The 20975-nt window shown below is 48.2% G+C and overlaps 1 protein-coding gene across 1 annotated transcript; it reads right to left on the bottom strand.

Annotated features, from left to right (window-relative positions):
- Positions 1-6388: 6388 nt before the first annotated feature.
- Positions 6389-20468, bottom strand: LOC123090706 (FBD-associated F-box protein At4g13985). Its single transcript, XM_044512036.1, has 3 exons — positions 19527-20468; positions 7284-7432; positions 6389-7178 (listed from the first exon to the last, which is right to left on the bottom strand). The coding sequence occupies exons 1-2, from the start codon at positions 20370-20372 to the stop codon at positions 7319-7321; spliced, it is 960 nt and encodes a 319-aa protein (XP_044367971.1). The 5' UTR covers positions 20373-20468; the 3' UTR covers positions 6389-7178; positions 7284-7318.
- Positions 20469-20975: the final 507 nt, after the last annotated feature.

Genomic DNA, 20975 nt, shown 5'->3' with positions numbered 1-20975 from the left:
GTGGAGTGGGGTGCCTTTCTCCATGAGGCTGAGGAGGAGAAGGATCACCTCACCGCTCCACGGCTCGGGGACGGCCATATGTGTCGCGCTCGATGGAGAGATGAGTCCCACTGCGGCTGGCAGCCGGCTCGTTGCCTTTCTTACTACGGACGCCGCCAGTCGACGTCTGAGATGTCGCGCCGAGATCCTGGCGAAGGGGCGACTCGCCGTTCTGCCGGATGGGCGCTTCGGCGCGGCAGCTGGCTTCGTGCTGCTCGGCAGCCGCGTCAAGGAGCTGTTGGAATCGCTCCGTCATGTGGCGACGCTCGTCGCCCTCGTACTTGTCCAGCTCATCCATCACTGCCTGGGCAGCCCAGATGTTCTCGCAGGCGTGGCGTAGACGGGACGATCCGTCTCGAACATGCTGGCGATGGTCGCGCCACGCTACCGGATCGAGCCGATGCGGCAAGGCCCCTCAGGAGCCGGCGTGCCACCGACAGCTCGGTCCATCTCGCGCTAGTAGGCTTCCGAGAGGCGTCGCATGCTGGCCAGTCGGTTGGCACTTTCGATGAGCTGGACGCGGCGTGCCTCCAGAGTCTCAGCGTCTGCGTCACCCGGGATAGGCGCCGACAGGTCTCGCAGCGCCACGTCGAGTGGGTCTCGCGCGCCTCCGTCCGAGTGCTCACCACTAGTGATGACAAATACCTTCATGACGGTGATCCCGCCACTGTGCTATCGAGGAGGTGGCTTGTCGTAGACCACCACGTTGGTGGGGAACGCGTCAAGCGATGCCGTGTCGGAGTCGACGATCATCGGGTCGATGGAGCCAACAGACTCCAAGTCGACAGCAGGCTCGCTGGTGACGTGGAGCTGGTCGAGGAGGCTGACGAGACGGTTCTCGGGGCAGTCGGTGCCTGCATCGGATGCATGCTTGTCGGAGAGGCTGATCTCGCCAACGAGGTCGGCGAGGCAGCTTGCTGCATAGGCGATCTCCGCGCCGCGCAGCGCGTCGAGGCTGACACCGTCGGGCGTGCTGGCCTAGCTGCGCTCGCCAGGAAGGAACAAGGTTCCCGTCCAGAGCAGATCTCCGGACGACGGTGCACCCCCACGGTGGGTGCCAAATGTCGGGGGTTGGGTGCGACATATGCCAAAGGATGGCTTATCATGGTGGTTGCGAGTAGAACGTCGTCGGTGCCTGGAAGCGGGATAAGGCGTAGACAAGAACGCCTGCGTACTTTACCCAGGTTTGGGGCTCTCCTTGGAGATAACATCCCTACTCCTGCTCTGCGGGGTCTCCGCATGATCACTAAGGCACTAGTGAGTACAAGGTGCTCCTTGAGCTGTGTGCTAGAAGTAGAAGGAGGCAGGGCTAGCTCTCTTCTTCCTCTAGGTATGAGTCTAGTTCTAACAGGTTGGGAACCCTTTGCATGGGTGCCCTGGGGGGTTTATATAGGCTTAACCCCCAGGGGTACAATGGTAACTTGGCCGGGTGTAGAGCCCGGCTGTCAGCGCCTCTGGTCGCCGGCTTCTCCGCCGGCAGCTGGGGCCCGTCGCCTGGTGGGTCCCTCCGACTGATCTGGTACGGAGCTGACAGGCCGCTCCCGCCGCTGGCGGGTCTGATTGGTGGCTGGTCACTGTAGTCGTGATGCTAATGACGCAGGCTTGGTCAGGGGAGCGTGGCTATAGTCCCGCCGCCTGGTGGGAGTTCATTGTAGCCACACCACGCCTCATCTGATTAATGGCATACGGATCTTGAGGGAGGGACTGGCCGCCTGCTGGAGGCCGGCCTCCTGTGGATCCGGCTGGTCTGGCTTCCGCCGTCTTCTGGGCTCTCTCTGCCGGGTAGGGCCCGCCGCCTGCGGGCCGTACCGACAGACCATCGTGGGAATAGGGCTCCGCCGGTCAGAAGTGGCGTCAAAGGGGAAGTGGCTACAGTCCTGCGTCGTGTGAAGATCTCCGCCTGTATGGGGCACTGTAGCCATGTCGAGCCCGGGATCCGGGGGTGAGGGGCTACACTGTAGCCTCACCCTGTCTTGTCCTCTTGACGAGAGGCGCAGACTTTGAGGGCACCGGGTGGCCGCCTGCTAGAAGTCGGCCTCTCCGGAGGCCGTCTGCTAGGAGTCGGCCGGTCTTGGCGCCGTCGGCTGGTGCTCGGCCGCCTTCGGGCGGTTCGAGCCAGCCGGTCACCGGAAGGCGGTGCTTCATTCTGGAGTCTCGCGAGGCGAAGCCGGCCCAAAGTCTTGAAATGCTCAGGGACTCGGGTTAGGCTACCCGTGGCCCATTACTCCGACAAGGGTCGTCAATCCTTGATCGCCAGGGCGACATAAATGTTCATCGGTCATGGGGCCATATAAACCTTACCTGTTACAGATTTCGGGTGACACACACAATACCTCTTGAGCCAGGGGCAGGGGCATCGTCAGACATGAAAGGGTGAAAGACTCGGATCTTAGACCCGGCCATGCATCTTGGATGTGCATTACAAACTTGGCAAAAGAGCTAAGTGAATCGCTCGTGGATTAAGTAGAGCACCTCTATAGAGTGTAATGAATTGTGGCTTGTCACTCCCTGATTTGGGAAAGATCCGCGAACACGGTGGGAAAGGAGTCTACTGGAGGTTCTAGCAACCTATGAAGTCTGATGATCACTTGGATGATAGTTTTACTGTCTACATGATGTCATCATCCTTATTGCAATGATCTATTTGTCATAAATTAAATACTTCCATATGCATTTTCTCATGTTTAGGTAGGACACAAAAGTTTGAACCACATATGGTTAATTTGTGTGGGGGTTAAATATTTGCTTAAGTTGTTAAAGCTTTCAATATATGGTTAGATCATAACCGGGGGTGGAGCTGACCCAACCCCTAGCCACATTCGGGGCATAATGTCCATGCACACATGTGTAGGATATTGTAGTGAACCATAGTAGTGTGCTATCGCTTAGTGCAACCTAGCTCCTCCCTTGGCTATAGGTAAGACCAAACAAAATAAGCCTGACCCCAAGAGATTTTTTATATTTTCTTGCAGTTTATACTTTTGGCTTCCTGGTTTCATGCGGTTTACACTCGTACATTTTTTGATTTCACGCAATTTACACTCCTTTTTCTCTCTAAGTAGAGTGGCGACACAAAATACGTGTTGATCTGTAGATAAGTACATAAGTTATGCATCACGCAACCCAGAAAGACCGCTCGAAGTTAACTTTTTCCATTGTTAGCTAGGACACAAGGCTGTACGCCACATAAAATGTTGAAAGTTCTTGGATATAGTTAAAATTTTCTATATATGGTTAACACAATTTTTATGCTATTTGAGTATAAAAACTCAAGTGTATATTTAGTATGCAAACTATAAATTTTGGCCTAGAGTTGTTTCTCCATTCATGCTTCGGACGTTTGTTCGATACGACCATTTTTCAAATACACGTTGTACATTTATTGAATTGGGACGATTTCTTTTTTATTAAACCACTCAAACATTTTTTAGTATTGTATAAACATTTCTATATAAATTCATGAACTTATTTTTAAAACCACAAGAATATTTCTTTGAATTGTCACATACATTTTCTTGAATTGTACAAAACAAATTTTTATACTACGCAAAAATTCATTCACATTGTATAAGTATTTCCAAAAAATGTGACATACATATTTTTGAAGTACGTGAATTCTTTCTTAAATGTAACATACATTTTTATAGGGACGAAACATTTTTTTTGCAATGCACACACTTTTTCTTACATTGTATACACATTTAAAAATCACATATATCTTTTGAAATACAAAAAAAATGTAATCGTGACAAACATTTTTTAATGCTATCAACATTTTTTAAAGTTGTGCCAACATTTTGTATACACCACTGACCAACTTCTCAAATGGGAGTTGAGCGAGGATGTTGTCGAGCATCTCCGGTGGAAGCAACATCAATTAATCCGGGCCAGTCACCAATACCTCCTCAACCTACCGGTGTCTCATGGAGGAGGAACTCACGCTGCCATTCTCTCCATTGGGGAATTACAGACAATGACGGTGGGAGGGATGGGGTGTTGCAACTTCGTGTGCCGTTAATACTACAACTATTGTGTGACCGTATGGACAATGTAGTGCCTTGGATGCAAAACTAGGGGCATACCAAACACGTGTGCGTGTGCTTGCATTATCGGCACCACACGCGTATGACAGGTGACGCCTTCCTACAATTCGTTATAAAGCCACGATATGCATCAATTTGACTTGAGATATTTTGCCAAGCCGAGTTGCCTCACTCTTGTGCTTACCCTCTACGCTTCCGGCACATTCGGCTAGAGGCTAAGGAGAGCAACTCTACGATTGTTACTTCCGGATTGACCGAGTAAGTAACTCAGACGGGTGAAGCCGAAAACTAGCGGTCACAAGAATATAATTGGTCATCAGCGAAGGAAGTGAAAATATAGTCTTCTCTTCAAAACAGAAGTAGAACGAGATTTCAAACCCGTCGAATCCAAAAATATTCCTGAAATAAAGGTCCTCAGACGCAAGTGCCGGAATTATTGGCTACCTGGTCGCAGTTAAATCGACACCCCGGGAAAAGGAACTGATAGAGGAACTATTTTTCGCTAAAGATGCGACTTGAGTTAAAAAGCAATATAGCATAACTCTCTGCGAGACTTACGTTTTGACCTTATGGCTGGATTGCCTTGTTCCTTCTAAGTGTGGTTCGATACTCTCGGTCCATTTGTAGGAACACTCCTCGGCCCCTGACCGAAGAGGTAGAATCCGATAGTTGGTTAACGAAGTATAACATCTGCGGATATGAGATATAAACTAAACGTACATAGATACATAAAGGTTACGTAAAATAGCATAAACTATTTTACATAAAGTTATTCAAAACCATCTATAAGTGTGTCCAGGCGACAATCCTTATCGGATAGCCGAGCTGCAGGCATGACGTTCTCATAATTCACGCTAGTTTTTATTTCTTCCCCGTCAGGCCCCGCAAGGCCAACTCGGGCTAGTTCCTCCATCTCTAGCAGACACTAGCATGTCTTGATCATGGCCCATGCTTCTCGAGCACCTTTACGGCAGGCTGATATCTGCCACGATTCGAACTCGATACATGTTACCATTTCTCAAATTCATGTTAGAGTTTTTTTAATTGGCATGAAACATTTTTGTAAAACCAATTAAACATGTTTTTCATTGTATAGGCATTTGTTAAAATGCCACGAACATTTTAGAAACGAGCAAATATTTCCTCAAAATGTGACATACATTTTTTCCAATGGTAAGAAACAATTATTTTACAGTACGTATTTTAAAAAAATGTATAAATATTTTTCAAAAATGTGTCGTACATATTTGAAATAAGTAAACATTTTTTCTAAAATGTCACATACATTTTTTTATTTGTATGAAACATTTTTTATGTAGTCACAAAAAAATTTTACACTGTATACACATTTTCCTAAATACCGGAATATTTTTTAATTGTCATGAACTTCTTTTTTATGCTTTCAAATTTTTTACAAGTTGCGCGAATATTTTGGTAAAACCGACCAACTTCTTAAAAGAGAGCCGAGCGAAGATGTTGTCAAGCATCTCTGGCAGAAGTGACATCGGGTAGTCCAAGCCAGGCCATTGGCTCCTCCTCCACCAATGAGTGACTCAATAGGTGAGGACAGCACATATATTGAATAGCCCATTAAGATTACCTATGGTTTCGAGCCACTAGCCCAGTGAAGGCCCACTAGCAAGTTTCTTGGAGCACTACTTCCTCAGCAACCAACCAACAATTGTGTTCCACATTCAAAAAAGAAAGGCTTACTACCTCCCTCTTGGGTCCAAGAAGTCCAATCTAGCTTTGAAGGCTAAGCAAGTTCAAGAACAAATCGACGAAGAAGAAGAAGAAGAAGAGGGGGGGAATAGGGTATCTCATGAGAAGGGTGGCAAATGGCAACCTTCAGCCCCATCATCGCAGAGTCCAGCAATACTCTGGCTGCTCCTTCTTCTCCTGAAGTGAACCAACCCAACTGATCAACGTGGCTCCTTCTGGAAGCAGCGGCGTCGACGAGCAGTTCCCTCCATGGACGGACGGTTTTCTCTCGGAATTACTCACTTGAGTTTACTTCGTCCTCGATCAGGAGGCCACAAATGTGTGTGGTGTGTGCGGGCGCTCTTGCTTGCTTGCTTGTGGCATAAAGCATCACACCATTGACTGAAGGTTAGTACAATATGGACCTGAAAAGCATACGGTTTCAGCAAAATAACAACCTTGATATTGAGATCGTTTTGAGCCAAGAAAAGATAATAAATGGTAAGTGGTAACATCTACCAACAGCCTGTCAAACACATTCACCAGCGCAAATTCGCAATACCCTTTTGATTTGAAACCATCAATTCAGACACGACGTAACTTTTTCTCAAAAGATGCACGATGGTTACCAGTATCTCCTGTTGTCTGTCAACACCAGAAATGCCAACATAGTAGACTATCGGTAAACACAACAGGGATTATACAATCTGCAAAAGAAAGCAGAATTCTGCTTGCAAGGCATTCGTAAGAGCTCAGTTCAGCATTACTGAATAAATGCTGTCTATGAACATTCTGCCATATCATAGAGTTGATATAACTACATGAGGCACTTCTGGGGATCTACAAAATGTACCATATCTTGGTTCATCTGTGCATCTGAAACAACCAGTCACAGACATGGAAATTGGTGCAAATCCACCTCAAAAAGGAAAACAAGCTAGAGGTTCATACGACAACAGTCAACACCTACATCTTTTATTCATCCATGGTTTAAGCAGTTAGCAACTGAAAGGATTGGAGTTTTGAAAGTACTCGAGAGTCCTCCAGGTTTGAGGCTGGAAATTTTCGAGGCCTTAGTTCCAGCTGAGCTTGGGGGGACGCCTTTTCGCATGCTTCTAACTCTTCACATGCTTCCACATAAGATTCGGTTTCTTCTCCATAGTTGAAAGTGACGACAAACGATTCAAGCAATCCTGTCTTGGATAGCAGAGACTTCATAAACCACATGTCATTTCGTAAGGAACCCATACCATGCAGTGAGATGTGTTTGAGATTGGCAAACAAGTCATCGCTTATCTCTGCATCAAGAATATCCTGATCAATGGTGTCAGCACGGACAGCATCATCTAGCGCAGCAGGATCTAGATTTTTGAATAGGTCGGAACGATTCTCTGCCTACATAAGGAAGTCCAAAATTGCAGTGTCAATTAAACAACTCAATGCAGCAACGGTTGTCTGTTAACTGAGACATACAGGTTCAAGGGGTGCATCTTATATTACCAAAATCTGGAGTTCTTCAAGGTGAGGGCCAAATCTCAGCAAAGAAAATATCGACCTGATGCTTGGGAGTTTGCCAAAATTGCAGTCAGCTCTGCAAACCTCAAGTTCTTAAACTTCCATGAAATCCCTTCCAGCGGATTTCCTTTAATCTGGAAAACATAACAACATAGTGATTAGACTAGCATATGGTCCTGATGCAACTTTACATTGGGATGGTATATAACAGTAATCAATTATGTCTATATAATACTTGAAGCTGAGAAGCTAAGAGTGATTTTGTTACCAATGTTTATTTGCTGCATCTAGAGTGTATTGCATGAGTGAAATCACAATGTAAAAAGCTGCATAGCTGATTTCCATAGGTGCCTGTCCATAAGATCCTAACACTTCAAGCTTAAAAAAAAAGGATCATGACACTCATCTAAAATGAAGGGCAAAGTCCCAGTCCTGTTACGCTAAAAGAAAAACTAAAAGGGTGAACACATGAGTGCTTATCCACGCACCAAACAACTATCATTACGGAGTTGACAAATAAAATAGTTACAACCAAGCTCTTAGCGTTAATATCTCAGATGACTGCTCGATACTCCACACGATAATGCAATACACAACAACAACAACAAAGCCTTTAGTCCCAAACAAGTTGGGGTAGGCTAGAGGTGAAACCCATAAGATCTCGCAACCAACTCATGCCTCTGGCACATGGATAGCAAGCTTCCACGCACCCCTGTCCATAGCTAGCTCTTTGGTGATACTCCAATCCTTCAGGTCTTTCTTAACGGACTCCTCCCATGTCAAATTCGGTCTACCCCGCCCTCTCTTGACATTCTCCGCACGCTTTAGCCATCCGCTATGCACTGGAGCTTCTGGAGGCCTGCGCTGAATATGCCCAAACCATCTCAGACGATGTTGGACAAGCTTATCTTCAATTGGTGCTACCACAACTGATGAGGAGCATCCTACGATCATCCCCATGTACATTACGACTACTCCCCAAGCCCCAAATGTCCATACGATGAGCCCTCGAGCATACACCTTTGGATCTAAGGTGAACTCGCTCCTTTCCGAATCTTCCCTTTCCGCATGTAAGACATGGATGCTACCTCAAGAGCGGACCTTGTGCATACTCAGGTACACCCGTGGAGACCATGGAGAGCCCAAGGACCAAGGCCAAGTGTGCACGGGAGCGAAGGAAGGAGAAGGAAGAAGAGCCTGCTGCTACAGCAGCCGGACATCCGGCCAGGCCCGGACATCCGGCCCAACGCCCGGAAATCCGCCCCCCTTCTATCCAGAGAGCACCAGAGTCGGCCAAGCCAGCCCGGACATCCGGCCACCAGGCCCGGACATCCGGCCCCTCGCGAGCCGCCGGACATCTGGCCACAGCCCGGACATCCGGCGCCCCGTCACAGAACGTCCAGAAGCTGGATCTCGCCAGCCCGGACATCCGGCCCCAACGCCCGAACATCCGGCGTCTTGGGAAAGCCCGGACATCCGGCCCCTACTGCCTGCGTGCAGTGTATCCAGGCCGAAAGCCCATGTACCCCTTCGCCCCTTAGACTATATATACTCCCCCTCCACCTACGTTTTAGGGTTAGCATTGGCTTAGCTCATTTGAGATAGAGCTTTGCTCATCCATACGGATCTCCTCCTTGTGAGAGACCGCGGCCTCTTCGGAGAAGATCCACCTAGATTCAAGACCCCTTTACGGGAAGATTCCCTCGCGGATTCAAGACATCCTCTCGGAGAAGAACCGGTTACCCTATGTATCGTCCCTTGTTGATTGTGGATCGTGTATATCTTTGTGTCTCAATGATTTAGCACATGTGTGACTTTATTCTCGTTGGTTGAGTGTTTTCTCGTGTTCTCCTCTCGCTTCCCTCCGTTTGTTCTTCGTGTTCTTGGTAGGATTCCCCTCCAAACGTGAAAGATCGGCAACTAGGGCTCCGCCCTACATCATCTCGGTATCATGAGCCACGTTGATCACGTTTTTGGAGCCCCTACCCTTTGTTTTCTAGCTTGATTTTGTTGATTTCGTCCTAAATCCGAAAATCCCCACCAAAAATAGCCCCCAATTTTTTTTGTTATTTGTTGGTTGATGATGTTTTGTTGATTTTGATCCACGGATTTGCTTGGTTTCGAGTGGATCTAGCATCTCCCCAAGTTTCCCCACTTTCCATCCACGAAATCCATCAAATTTTGCCCCCGAAATCATTCAATTTCCGCCCCAAAATCGAGTTCCTCGAGTTCATCCTCGGATTTGGAGCCCGGACATCCAGCCCGACCCCCGGACATCCGGCCATCCCGGACATCCAGCCATTAGCCCGGACATCCGGCTCCTGGAGCGCATTTTCGCGCAAGGTTCTGGACATCAGGTCCCGGAAATCCGGCCCGAGCCCCGGATGTCCGGCCCCTGGCAATTCAGCTTTTCCCGTTTCACCGTTTTGTCCATAACTTTCACATCCGGAGTCTGATTTTCGCGTTCTTTAGCTCGTTGAGTAGCTATTGACATCCCCCATCCATCTAGATAGGTTCCATCACCATTTGACTCCATCAAATTTTCCAAAATTTGGCAAGTTTGTCTAGGCCCTCCACCATATCATCCACATAGCCACCACCGACTTCCGCAACCTAACCCATTTTGATCCATATAGCTTTAGTGGTTGCTTGAGTAGTGAATCGAGTCTCCTAAGGTGTTTCGGCTACTTAGGGGCGGTTGCTTCTTCATCAACCACCACCAGCATTTCCGCATAACCTTGCCCACCATATATTTCCACCCATCCAACTTAACCCAATTTTTGTTCGAGCTTGTTTGAGTTGTGGCTTGTGTCTCCTAAGGTGTTTCGGCTACTTAGGGACAGCATCTTCAACTCCGACACACATATAGCCCATCATTTCACTTCCGCATTGCCAAGTGCAAACCACCACCGCTTTCCACTACCACCATTTTGACATTTGACGTTTGAGATTTTGAGTTCGCGGTTTTTCCGTTTCCTAAGGTGTTTCGGCTACTTAGGGACGAGTCTCCATCATCTTGGTTTCTACATCAAGAACACTGCCACTCATCATCGCCACAGACGGTAACCTCCATATCATCTCGGTATCATGGTATCCCTCCATTGTATATTCCCCATGCCATTGCATTGATAACCACATAGCCTTACTTTTGCGTTGCTTATCCATCGAGACTAGCCTTTGAGTATTGCCGGCAACGTAACTTGTGCACATTAGTGATCATACTCCATAGAATACATACCATATCATAGTGGTGCATATCTTGGTATCATCTTTTGTGTCACAAAGTTGTCATAGCATGCACAATTGCTATCTTGGTTCGTGAAGTTTTGCATGAGAAAAGAGCTCACAAGTGAAAGAGCCAAACAAGCTTTTAAGCAAAGAGGGAAAGATAAGTAAAGAGCTTATAAACAAGAACCATAGCATCATACTACATTAAGATTGTCATATCACCGAAATACCACACATATAGCATACTTGGAATAAAAGTTGCTACATTTTGCATCTTATAGGTTGTGCACAAGTTTCGTATCCGCCTATTGAGCAATCGTGCTAGCGTCTCTCTTGAGTTGTGCAACACGAGCGTTTTCCGTGGATTCCACATTTTGTGCTCATTCCTTGGTTGCACGACCCCATTTATCTATCCGTGTGTGTTTCCGTGTACCTTTCATTGCTATTGGTCTACTTGTTTCGCTTGCAAATTTGTGAATCTCTTTCAATATTATTGACTCTTGCTAACATTTTGCATCAAATTTTTGTGCCACTATCCTCACCGAGCTCCACTATAAGCTTTACTTGTGTAGGTGTGAGAACCGACAAGAATTGGTACCAATTGTGCTATTTCCTTGTTACACATTTGAGTGATCATTGATCCATCTTCAACATTGGTTAAGGTACATTTGGTCTAGTTATTCTCTTTCTCCCACTCATATTTGCTCGAGTCTTGTGATGGATAGGCAAGGCATTTCCTCTCCGGTCTTCGACAACCACGACGGCGTGAACAACTACATCACCAAAGCGTCCATCTTCGATCTACAACAACAAATGCAAGGCGCACAATCAAGAATGCGAGAGCGCATCGAGAACATCTCCATCGACATTCGTCACTCCGAAGCAAGGAAAAGGGACTACATCGACAAGAAGCTTTCCGCACATAAAGAGGAGCAAGATGCAAGGATGGAGGAGATTAGAGCCTTGATCAAGTCTTCTTCCCCTGCGTCATCTTCAAGGCGGCGACATTCAAGCCACAAGTCTTCAGAGCGCGAAAATGATGCAAGCGAAATTCGTCCACGTCCACATCTTTGTGATGACCACCATCATGTTCGTGATCAACATCGTCATGAAGGTCAAGTCACCTCCAAGCATCGTGTGCAATTTGACGACGAACGACATCTACTACGAGCTCAAGTACGACAACGACACCATCATCATGAAGATGCTCCACAAGCGCAAATGCACAGGTCCCACCAAGCCCTACTTCACGCCAAGTCCAAGCTTCATGAGCAAAAGAGAAGACCGCGAGACAAGCACCACCAAGACAGAGCTACGGCTACCACCACCACTTCGGCATCTTCGCCAAGTGCTATCAAGGCATCTTCGCCTTTGGACGTACGGCATCTTCGCTTACTTCCCACGTGTACGCCTACATCGACTTCATCAAGTCCAAGGCGACTACCTACGAGCGAGGGCGACACTTCCATCTTCGGAAGCCCCTCAAGGAAGATGGCCGAGCATGGGAAATTCCCTTCGGTCATGGAGACGAGCTACGAGGTGCCACATCATATGGGCCTCCCACACCAAGACGGCGACAAGAATGTCGAGCAAGGGCCATCCCCTTCGACCACGGCGACGAGCGCGAACCTCTTCAACAACATGAAGACGGCGCCCATATTGGACTCATACTCCGAGTCAAGCTGCGCGACCGCGCATGGAGACATTTGCACCTACATCTCTCCGACACCCACATATGTCGAGATGCCCCATTTGTCATGTGAGGAGAGCCACCACCCCATGAGTGAGATGAGTGACTCCACCATACGTGACATTGAGAGCATTTCCCATGAAAGGATGAGTGTGACCACCACTAGCCCCACACATGAGAGTATGCCACACATCCTATGTGAGGTTGAGCGCCATTTGAGTGACTCCACCAACCATATGAGTGAGTGCATCTTTGAGGGAGTGAGTGAGCCACAACACTTAGAGTGAGGTAGTTGAGAGGGCACGTAAGGCCACTATGATTTCTAACGACTTAACCTCTACTCCTAGTGTGTTTTCTTCTTTGGTGCTAAGGTCTCCTACATGACGACATGCCTATCCTCGACGAGTACACACCTCCAATGGAGACGACGATGGCCATGGTGGACAATGATGCACCCCCCACATGGTCCCATCAAGATGAAGATGACCACGAGTGGATCTTCAACGCCTCACCTACAACACATGAGCGACGCTCCAAAGATAACATAGGTGATGGTGCTTCCCTTGTCCCACTAATGGACTCTCTTGACAATGATTGCTTGCATGATGTTGGTCCACCTATTCCCATGCTTCATGCTAGTGCGACTTCCTCATGTCATGACTTACCTATTTATGATGAATATGATGATGAGCATGTTGAGTTGCCTAGTTGTGATGCTATGCTTCATAGGATATCATGTGAAAATTCTTTTGGTCACCGTCATGTTTGACAAACCATTGAACTTGTCATATGCTATGAGTGAGATCTCCCATATTGCATCATTTCAATCTCAACATAGTAACTATGCATGCCCCATTAAAATAAATCCTATTTGCACTTATGTCATAGATGACGAGATGATGGTCATTGGCTTTTGTTTTTCATGTGATGATATTGCCATGCTTCCTTTACATGATTTGCGCAATTCATCTACTATGCCATGCCATGATCACATTGAACCAAATATGCTTTGTCTTGGATGTTGTCAATATTCTTCATGTGATGTTGCTACTCATGCTCAAGAGGAGACCCCCATAGTTTCCTCATACATATTAGGAGATTTTGATGCATTCCATACTTTGCATGATTCCCATGATAGTGTACACCATATGCATTCCATGAATAACAGTGCTCTAGATATTGCTCGTGATGCATTTACACAATTTGAGTCTCCATTATGCTATACATAATAACAAACCTCTTATGATGGATGACATGTTTCTATATCACGCACCTCATTTATTTGAGCATTTGATATTTTGTGCTAACCGACACATGCACGTGCGCATCATGATGGATGATGTGTACATCTATCACGCACACACAATTTTCCCTTTGCCCTTGTTTTGTGTAGGTACTCATGTATACTCGTCAACCTCTCAATCCCAAAAGTTGACGAAACGAGCTCTTGAGAGCAACGACGGTTTGAGATTCCGTGGACTATCCTTACCACCGTTCCCTTCGCGCAAGGACTACGCGCATCTCTTCTACTTAGCTCTCACACGGCTATGGGCTATATATCACTTGTCACCTTATGCTCATTTTACCGTGTTCACTTTGCATGTTATTTTCGCTCCTATGCCTTTGCCATGCAATTGTGACCCTTGCTTGCATCTACCCATGATTCACCATTATGCTACTACTATGTGTATTTGCATGCTTGGTGGAGATCCTTGTTGCTATTGCCATGCTTACCATGTGCTTCATGCTATTGTTGATTGTGGTGTTGGGAGAGTCATGATGTCCCATTGCTATTTACACATGGCGTCTCACCAATACATTCATGTTATTCTACTCATATCTTGCTTTCATGCTTGTGCTATGACATGTGAATTATTCATGCCCACTATTTGCACACATGACATGCTTGCCATGATTCCTTCTAGTATGTTGCATCTTCGCACTACTAGCTTGCTTGACTTAATCGCTATGATGGCTTGCTATGTTGCATCACCCATGTTCCACTATTACTTGCTTTCTTGGGTTAATGACATATATGCTCACGCCTCTCACATGATATATCTTGATCATTGTCTCTTGGGTCCATTAGTTGACTCTTTCATATCCACTTGTATTGAGTGCAACCATACTATGCTTATTGATCTTGGAGACTTTGACACCTTGTGATGCATGCTTGTTTACTTGAGCCTCTTGTATTTGGTTGTTCTTGCATCACATGCCTCCATACTATGAAATGCTCCCTTGTCCTTTCTTATGATGAGCATGATGCATATACTTGTTGGGTATCTTACCTCACGAATGATAGGTGTTGCATTTGCACTAACCTCATTTGTTTTTCCGAGTGTTTGCCATGTTCTTTCATTTTGAAGGATTCACAAGGCGGAACCATGATGAGACAACTTGGTCATGGGAAGGCATACACGATGTGCGACACCAACATTTTCGACATTCTCATAAAGATGAACTCCCTCTCTTTGAGCCATCCTCAAATACGCATATTGGATGGGTCACTCTTTCATTGTTGTTTCCTTCTTCTTGTCTACATGATACATCTATTCGAGGGAGGACCGGCATTGACGATTGGCTCTATGGACCTTCACATTGAGGAGCGCTCGCACTTATTGGATGCACCTTCGGAACTCCACTCATGCCACGACATCGAGCATTGGTACACCAACACCTCCATATTTGTTGATTGTGCTCATATATGTCATGCTCGATGGACATTTCATACTCACCACAAGTTTGCACCCTATGCATGGATTGACTCGCATTATAATTGCCTTGTTGCATCTTGTATTCCCATGTCAGCCATGATATATGAGCTTGTTCACTTAGCAAATTTGTTGTGATCTTCCTCGATGGTATATTCATACAACATGATCATATTGCCTACCATCAATTGCATGATTACATACACATCTTGAGCATCCATTGCCATGTTCATGCTCTTGATAAACCGTCTCTCTATGACATCATTTTGCACAATGGTAGAATTTGCAGCTTTGTGCACCATGCTAATTATCCCATGAATGCTTTGCATATCATTCTATATCATCTTGATAAGCTTCATGCGCTTTGTCACGCACTACCCATTCGCACGGACTCACGCTTAATTGATGGACATTTTGAGTGCGCTAACCATTGTATTTCCGAGTGTCGCTTGTGTTTGCTCATTTTGCATGTACCACATACCGGAGACACCTTGGAGTACTTGGATTGCGTCATGCCTTCAACTCCGTCCACGACAACCGTTTCCATGGTGCTGAGGATCACGATCCGAGGTCGGATCTTTCCCCGGGGGGGGGGGGGGAGATGATGCGGAGCATCCTACGATCATCCCCATGTACACTATGACTACTCCCCAAGCCCCAAATGTCCATACGATGAGCCCTCGAGCATACACCTTTGGACCTAAGGTGAACTCGCTCCTTTCCGAATCTTCCCTTTCTGCATGTAAGACATGGATGCTACCTCAAGAGCGGACCTTGTGCATACTCAGGTACACCCGAGGAGACCATGGAGAGCCCAAGGACCAAGGCCAAGTGTGCGCGGGAGCGAAGGAAGGAGAAGGAAGAAGAGCCTGCTGCTACAGCAGCCGGACATCCGGCCAAGCCCGGACATTCGGCCCAACGCCCGGAAATCCGGCCCCCTTCTATCCAGAGAGCACCAGAGTCGGCCAAGCTAGCCCGGACATCCGGCCCCTCGCGAGCCGCCAGACATCCGGCCACAGCCCAGACATCCGACGCCCCGTCACAAAACGTCCAGAAGCTAGATCTCGCCAGCCCGGACATTCAGCCCCAACGCCCGGACATCCGGCCCGTACTTCCTGCGTGCAGTGTATCCGGGCCGAAAGCCCATGTACCCCTTAGACTATATATACTCCCCCTCCACCTACGTTTTAGGGTTAGCATTGGTTTAGCTCATTTGAGATAGAGATTTGCTCATCCATACGGATCTCCTCCTCGTGAGAGACTGCGGCCTCTTCGGAGAAGATCCACCTGAATTCAAGACCCCTTTACGGGAAGATCCCCTCGCGGATTCAAGACCTCCTCTCAGAGAAGAACCGGTTACCCTATGTATCGTCCCTTGTTGATTATGGATCGTGTATCTCTTTGTGTCTCGATGATCTAGCACATGTGTGACTTTATTCTCGTTGGTTGAGTGTTTTCTCATGTTTTCCTCTCGCTTCCCTCTGTTTGTTCTTCGTGTTCTTGGTAGGATTCCCCTCCAAACGTGAAAGATCGGCAACTAGGGTTCCGCCCTACATCACCAACTCTATCTCGTATATCATCATTCCGGACTCGATCCTTACTCGTGTGGCCACATATCCATCTCAACATACACATCTCCGCCACACCTAACTGTTGAACATGTCGCCTTTTAGTCGGCCAACATTCAGCGCTATATAACATTGCGGGTCGAACCGCCGTCCTGTAGAACTTGCCTCTTATCTTTTGTGGCACTCTCTTGTCACAGAGAATGCCAGAAGCTTGGCGCCACTTCATCCATCCGACTTTGATTCGATGGTTCACATCTTCATCAATACCCCCATCCTCCTGCAGCATTGACCCCAAATACCGAAAGGTGTCCTTCTGAGGTACCAGCAGGCCATCAAGGCTAACCTCCTCCTCCTCACACCTAGTAGTACTGAAACCGCACATCATGTACTCATTTTTAGTTCTACTAAGCCTAAACCCTTTCGATTCCAAGGTTTGTCTCCATAACTTTAACTTCCTATTTACCCCCGTCCGACTATCGTCAACTAGCACCACATCATCCGCAAAGAGCATACACCATGGGATATCTCCCTGTATATCCCTTGTGACCCCAACCATCACCAATGCAAAAAGGTAAGGGCTCAAAGCTGACCCCTGATGCAATCATATCTTAATCGGGAAGTCATCAGTGTCAGGCATCACTTGTTCGAACACTTGTCACAACATTATCGTACATGTCCTTGATGAGGGTAATGTACTTTGCTGGGACTTTGTGTTTCTCCAAGGCCCACCACATGACATTCCGCTGTATCTTATCATAGGCCTTCTCCAAGTCAATGAACACCATATGCAAGTCCTTCTTTTGCTCCCTATATCTCTCCATAAGTTGTCGTACCAAGAAAATGGCTTCCATGGTCGACCTCCCAGGCATGAAACCAAACTGATTTTTTGTCACGCTTGTCATTCTTCTTAAGCGGTGCTCAATGACTCTCTCCCGTAGCTTCATTGTATGGCTCATCAGCCTAATTCCACGGTAATTAGTACAACTCTGAACATCCCCCTTGTTCTTGAAGATTGGTACTAATATATTCCGTCTCCATTCTTCTGGCGTCTTGTTTGCCCGAAAAATGAGGTTGAAAAGCTTGGTTAGCCATACTATCGCTATGTCGCCGAGACCTTTCCACACCTCAGGGCCCATCGCCTTGCCTCCTTTCATCCTTTTTAAAGCCTCCTTGATCTCAGACTACTGGATTCGCCGCACAAAACGCATGATGGTCTCATCAAAGGAGTTGGCCAGTTCAATGGTAGAACTCTCATTCTCCCCATTGAACAGCTTGTCGAAGTACTCCCGCCATCTATGCTTAATCTCCTCGTCCTTCACCAAGAGTTGGTCTGCTTCGTCCTTGATGCATTTGACTTGGCCAATATCCCTCGTCTTCCTCTCTCGGATCTTGGCCATCTTATAGATGTCCCTTTCGCCTTCCTTCATGCTCAACCGTTGGTAGAGGTCCTCATATGCCCGACCCCTTGCTTCACCAACAGCTCGCTTTGTGGCCTTCTTCGCCATCTTGTACTTCTCTATGTTGTCTGCACTCCTATCCAGGTATAGGCGTCTGAAGCAATCTTTCTTCTCTTTAATCGCCTTCTGGACATCATCATTCCACCACCAGGTATCCTTATCTTCGCTCCTCCTTCCCCTGGACACTCCAAACTCCTCCGAGGCCACCTTACGAATGCAAGTCGCCATCTTCATCCACACATTGTCTGCATCCCCTCCTTCCTCCCAAGGGCCCTCCTTAATGACCCTCTCCTTGAACGCCTGAGCTACCTCCCCCTTGAGCTCCCACCACTTCGTTCTAGCGACTTTGGCATGCTTATCCCGCTGGACATGAATCCGAAAGCGGAAGTCAGCAACCACCAGCTTATGCTGGGGTACAACACTCTCTCCAAGTATCACCTTACAGTCTAGGCACGCACGCCTATCTTCTCTTCTCGAGAGGATGAAATCAATCTGGCTAGAGTGTTGGCCACTACTAAAAGTCACCGGATGTGATTCTCCCTTTCTAAAGAGGGTGTTAGCTACAATCATGTTGTAGGCTAGAGCAAAGCTTAAGACATCTTCTCCTTCTTGATTCCTGATGCCATAGCCAAAGCCCCCATGCGCCCCTTCAAAACCTGTGTTAGATGTACCCACGTGGCCATTGAGGTCTCCTCATATGAAGAGCTTCTCACCAATCGATACGCTCCTAACCATGTCTTCCAGGCCTTCCCAGAACTCCCTCTTGGTGTTCTCATTGTGGCCTACTTGCGGGGCATACCCACACGATAATGCAATCCTCTTAATAAATTAAAAATTTAGGGTTGAACCTTTGTAGAAAGGGATGAAAAACCGGACACATCCCAAGAGTTCACAACCCCAAGAGACAATTAGTTTTAACAAGTTCATAACAAGTTGCCAAAACGGACGTCTCATATTTATTTCAGGTACCGTAAAAGAACTCTTGTTATTTTGTTAAGATGCTGCTTCAGTGTGAAACAGCAACTTGTCTCTTCTATTAGGTTTTGGCAACATGGTGAGCAGGGGACACAAGTCACAACTCACAAACATCAGTGTGCTTCTTCCAACTAAGATAAACACAAGATGGAAAAAAACTAACACAGCAACATAAGCATAACCAACTGCACATTACGGAGGGCTCACAGCTTTTGTCCAACTAAAAGACAATGGATCTACTATCCTACTACCAAACGAACATCACCTTACGAGGTTAGTATGCCGCCTCAAATTGGAAGCCGGGCATTTACGAGGACAAGTTACAGAACTTTGATATGGAAAAACTTAGGCCCAGGCTCGATTTGGTCAGATGGATACTCCCTGGAACATTAAGCATTTATGGAGACTCTGAACTGCATTTGACATCCATTTTAAGGCAAACATCGACCTGACCCGCTGGCTCGTCATGACGACCAGACAAAAATGCAGTTTACAGCAAGAAATTTACAGAACTAGAATTGAGCATGCAACTGAAATTCAGAATTCGACTACTCAATACTCATTGCTCCATGGATATTTGACGCAATGTAGGGTACCTGTTTTGAGTCGGTGTAGAAGAAAAGCGTATTGACATTAGAAATCTGTCGAAAAGTGTCGACGAAGGCTGGGGTCCCTAACAGTGCATCGATGGAGATGGACGCCACCTCCAGCAACTGGAGGTCCTCCGCGAGCCGGCATCCGTTGTCGAGGAAGATGGAGATGAAGAGCCTGAGGATACGGAGGCTGGGCGCCCGGATGGCGCAGATTTCGAGGCCAGCCCGGGCCCTGCCGGCTTTCAGGTTGTGCAGCGAGAGCTCCCTGAGGCCGGGCGCCGAGGAGATGAGGCGCTGGAGCTGCGCCGCGGCGCCGGGGAGACGGAGGAGCAGGTTGTCGAGGACGAGGGTGACGAGGTTGGGGAAGCCTTGGAAGCCCGGCGGGGCGCGCGGCAGGTGGCAGTAGCCGTAGAGCTCGAGGTCGGTGAGCGCGGCGCAGGAGAAGAGGGCGGGGCCGACGACGGGGGCCGAGTCGGGGTAGTCGAACCTGGGGACGAGCTTCTGGACGCGCTTGCGCGCCAGGGCTAGGAGCCAGCGGGCGGCGCGGTGGAAGTGGCCCATGCGGACGAGGGCGGTGAAGCCGCCGACGGGCGCGGAGCATCGCCACAGGGCGCGGGCGTCGGGCGCGGCGTCGGACCACGGGTCGTCGAACTGGATGTCGAGGCCGGGGACGGATTCCCAGCGGCGGCGCCAGGCGCGGGAGAGGCGGCAGGTGCGGACCAGCTCCTCGAAGGGGAGCCGAGCGAGGATCTCGTTGAGCATCTCCGGCGGGAGCGACATCAGGTCGTCCAGGCCCGCCCCCGGCGCCTCCTCCGCCCGCCGGCGCTGGTTCCTCCCCGCGCTCGCCATTCTCTCCGTCGCGGGTTTGCGTGGGACGGGGGATGCGGCGGTGCTGATTTGTGGGGAGTGTGCCCGTATGGATCTATGGTGAGGAACTGGTTGGCGTCTTCCTAAGGCTGGCCGGACTTTCCAAATCCGGCCCTCAAATGTCTACGGACACGTCCGGGCACGTCTGTGGACAGAGACCAGTCACGTTTCAAATTTGCTTCTCTGCATCTGAGTTTCTCATATTTTACCCCATAGAGCCCTACAAACCATGCAAAATAAACCTGCGTACTACGGTACCCTAGCTACAATTCATCGTCGGAGATGTCCAAGACATCGGTGCCGGGCGTCGGGTGGACGGGCGCGTAGGAGGGCTCTGGCTCCTCCTCCTCCTCTGCGGCGTGCTCCACCTCCATTTCCTCCCGACGGCGGAATCTGGCCTTCGCATCCGACTCCAAGCGGGGGGAATCGAGGATGGCATGTTGCTCCGCCTGCAGATCCGCGTCCCGAGCGTCCCCCACATCCTCCTCCGGCTCTTCCTCCTCCTCCTCCTCAAGTCCTCCGAATCTACTGCATTCGAAAGTAGCCCCACGGCGATCCGGGCTTCGCACCTTTCCCGGATCTGCT

This window comes from Triticum aestivum, chromosome 4B (genome assembly GCF_018294505.1).
Source record: "Triticum aestivum cultivar Chinese Spring chromosome 4B, IWGSC CS RefSeq v2.1, whole genome shotgun sequence".
NCBI lineage: Eukaryota > Viridiplantae > Streptophyta > Magnoliopsida > Poales > Poaceae > Triticum > Triticum aestivum.
This window is presented reverse-complemented; position numbering and strand designations above follow the sequence as displayed.

Bases quoted from the DNA above. Each gene is read 5' to 3' on its own strand.
- LOC123090706 (XM_044512036.1), bottom strand. From the start codon at position 20,372: ATGGCGAGCGCGGGGAGGAACCAGCGCCGGCGGGCGGAGGAGGCGCCG. The intron at 7,433-19,526 runs GTACCCTACATT...TATGTTTTCCAG, and splicing joins TCTACACCGACTCAAAACAG to ATTAAAGGAAATCCGCTGGA.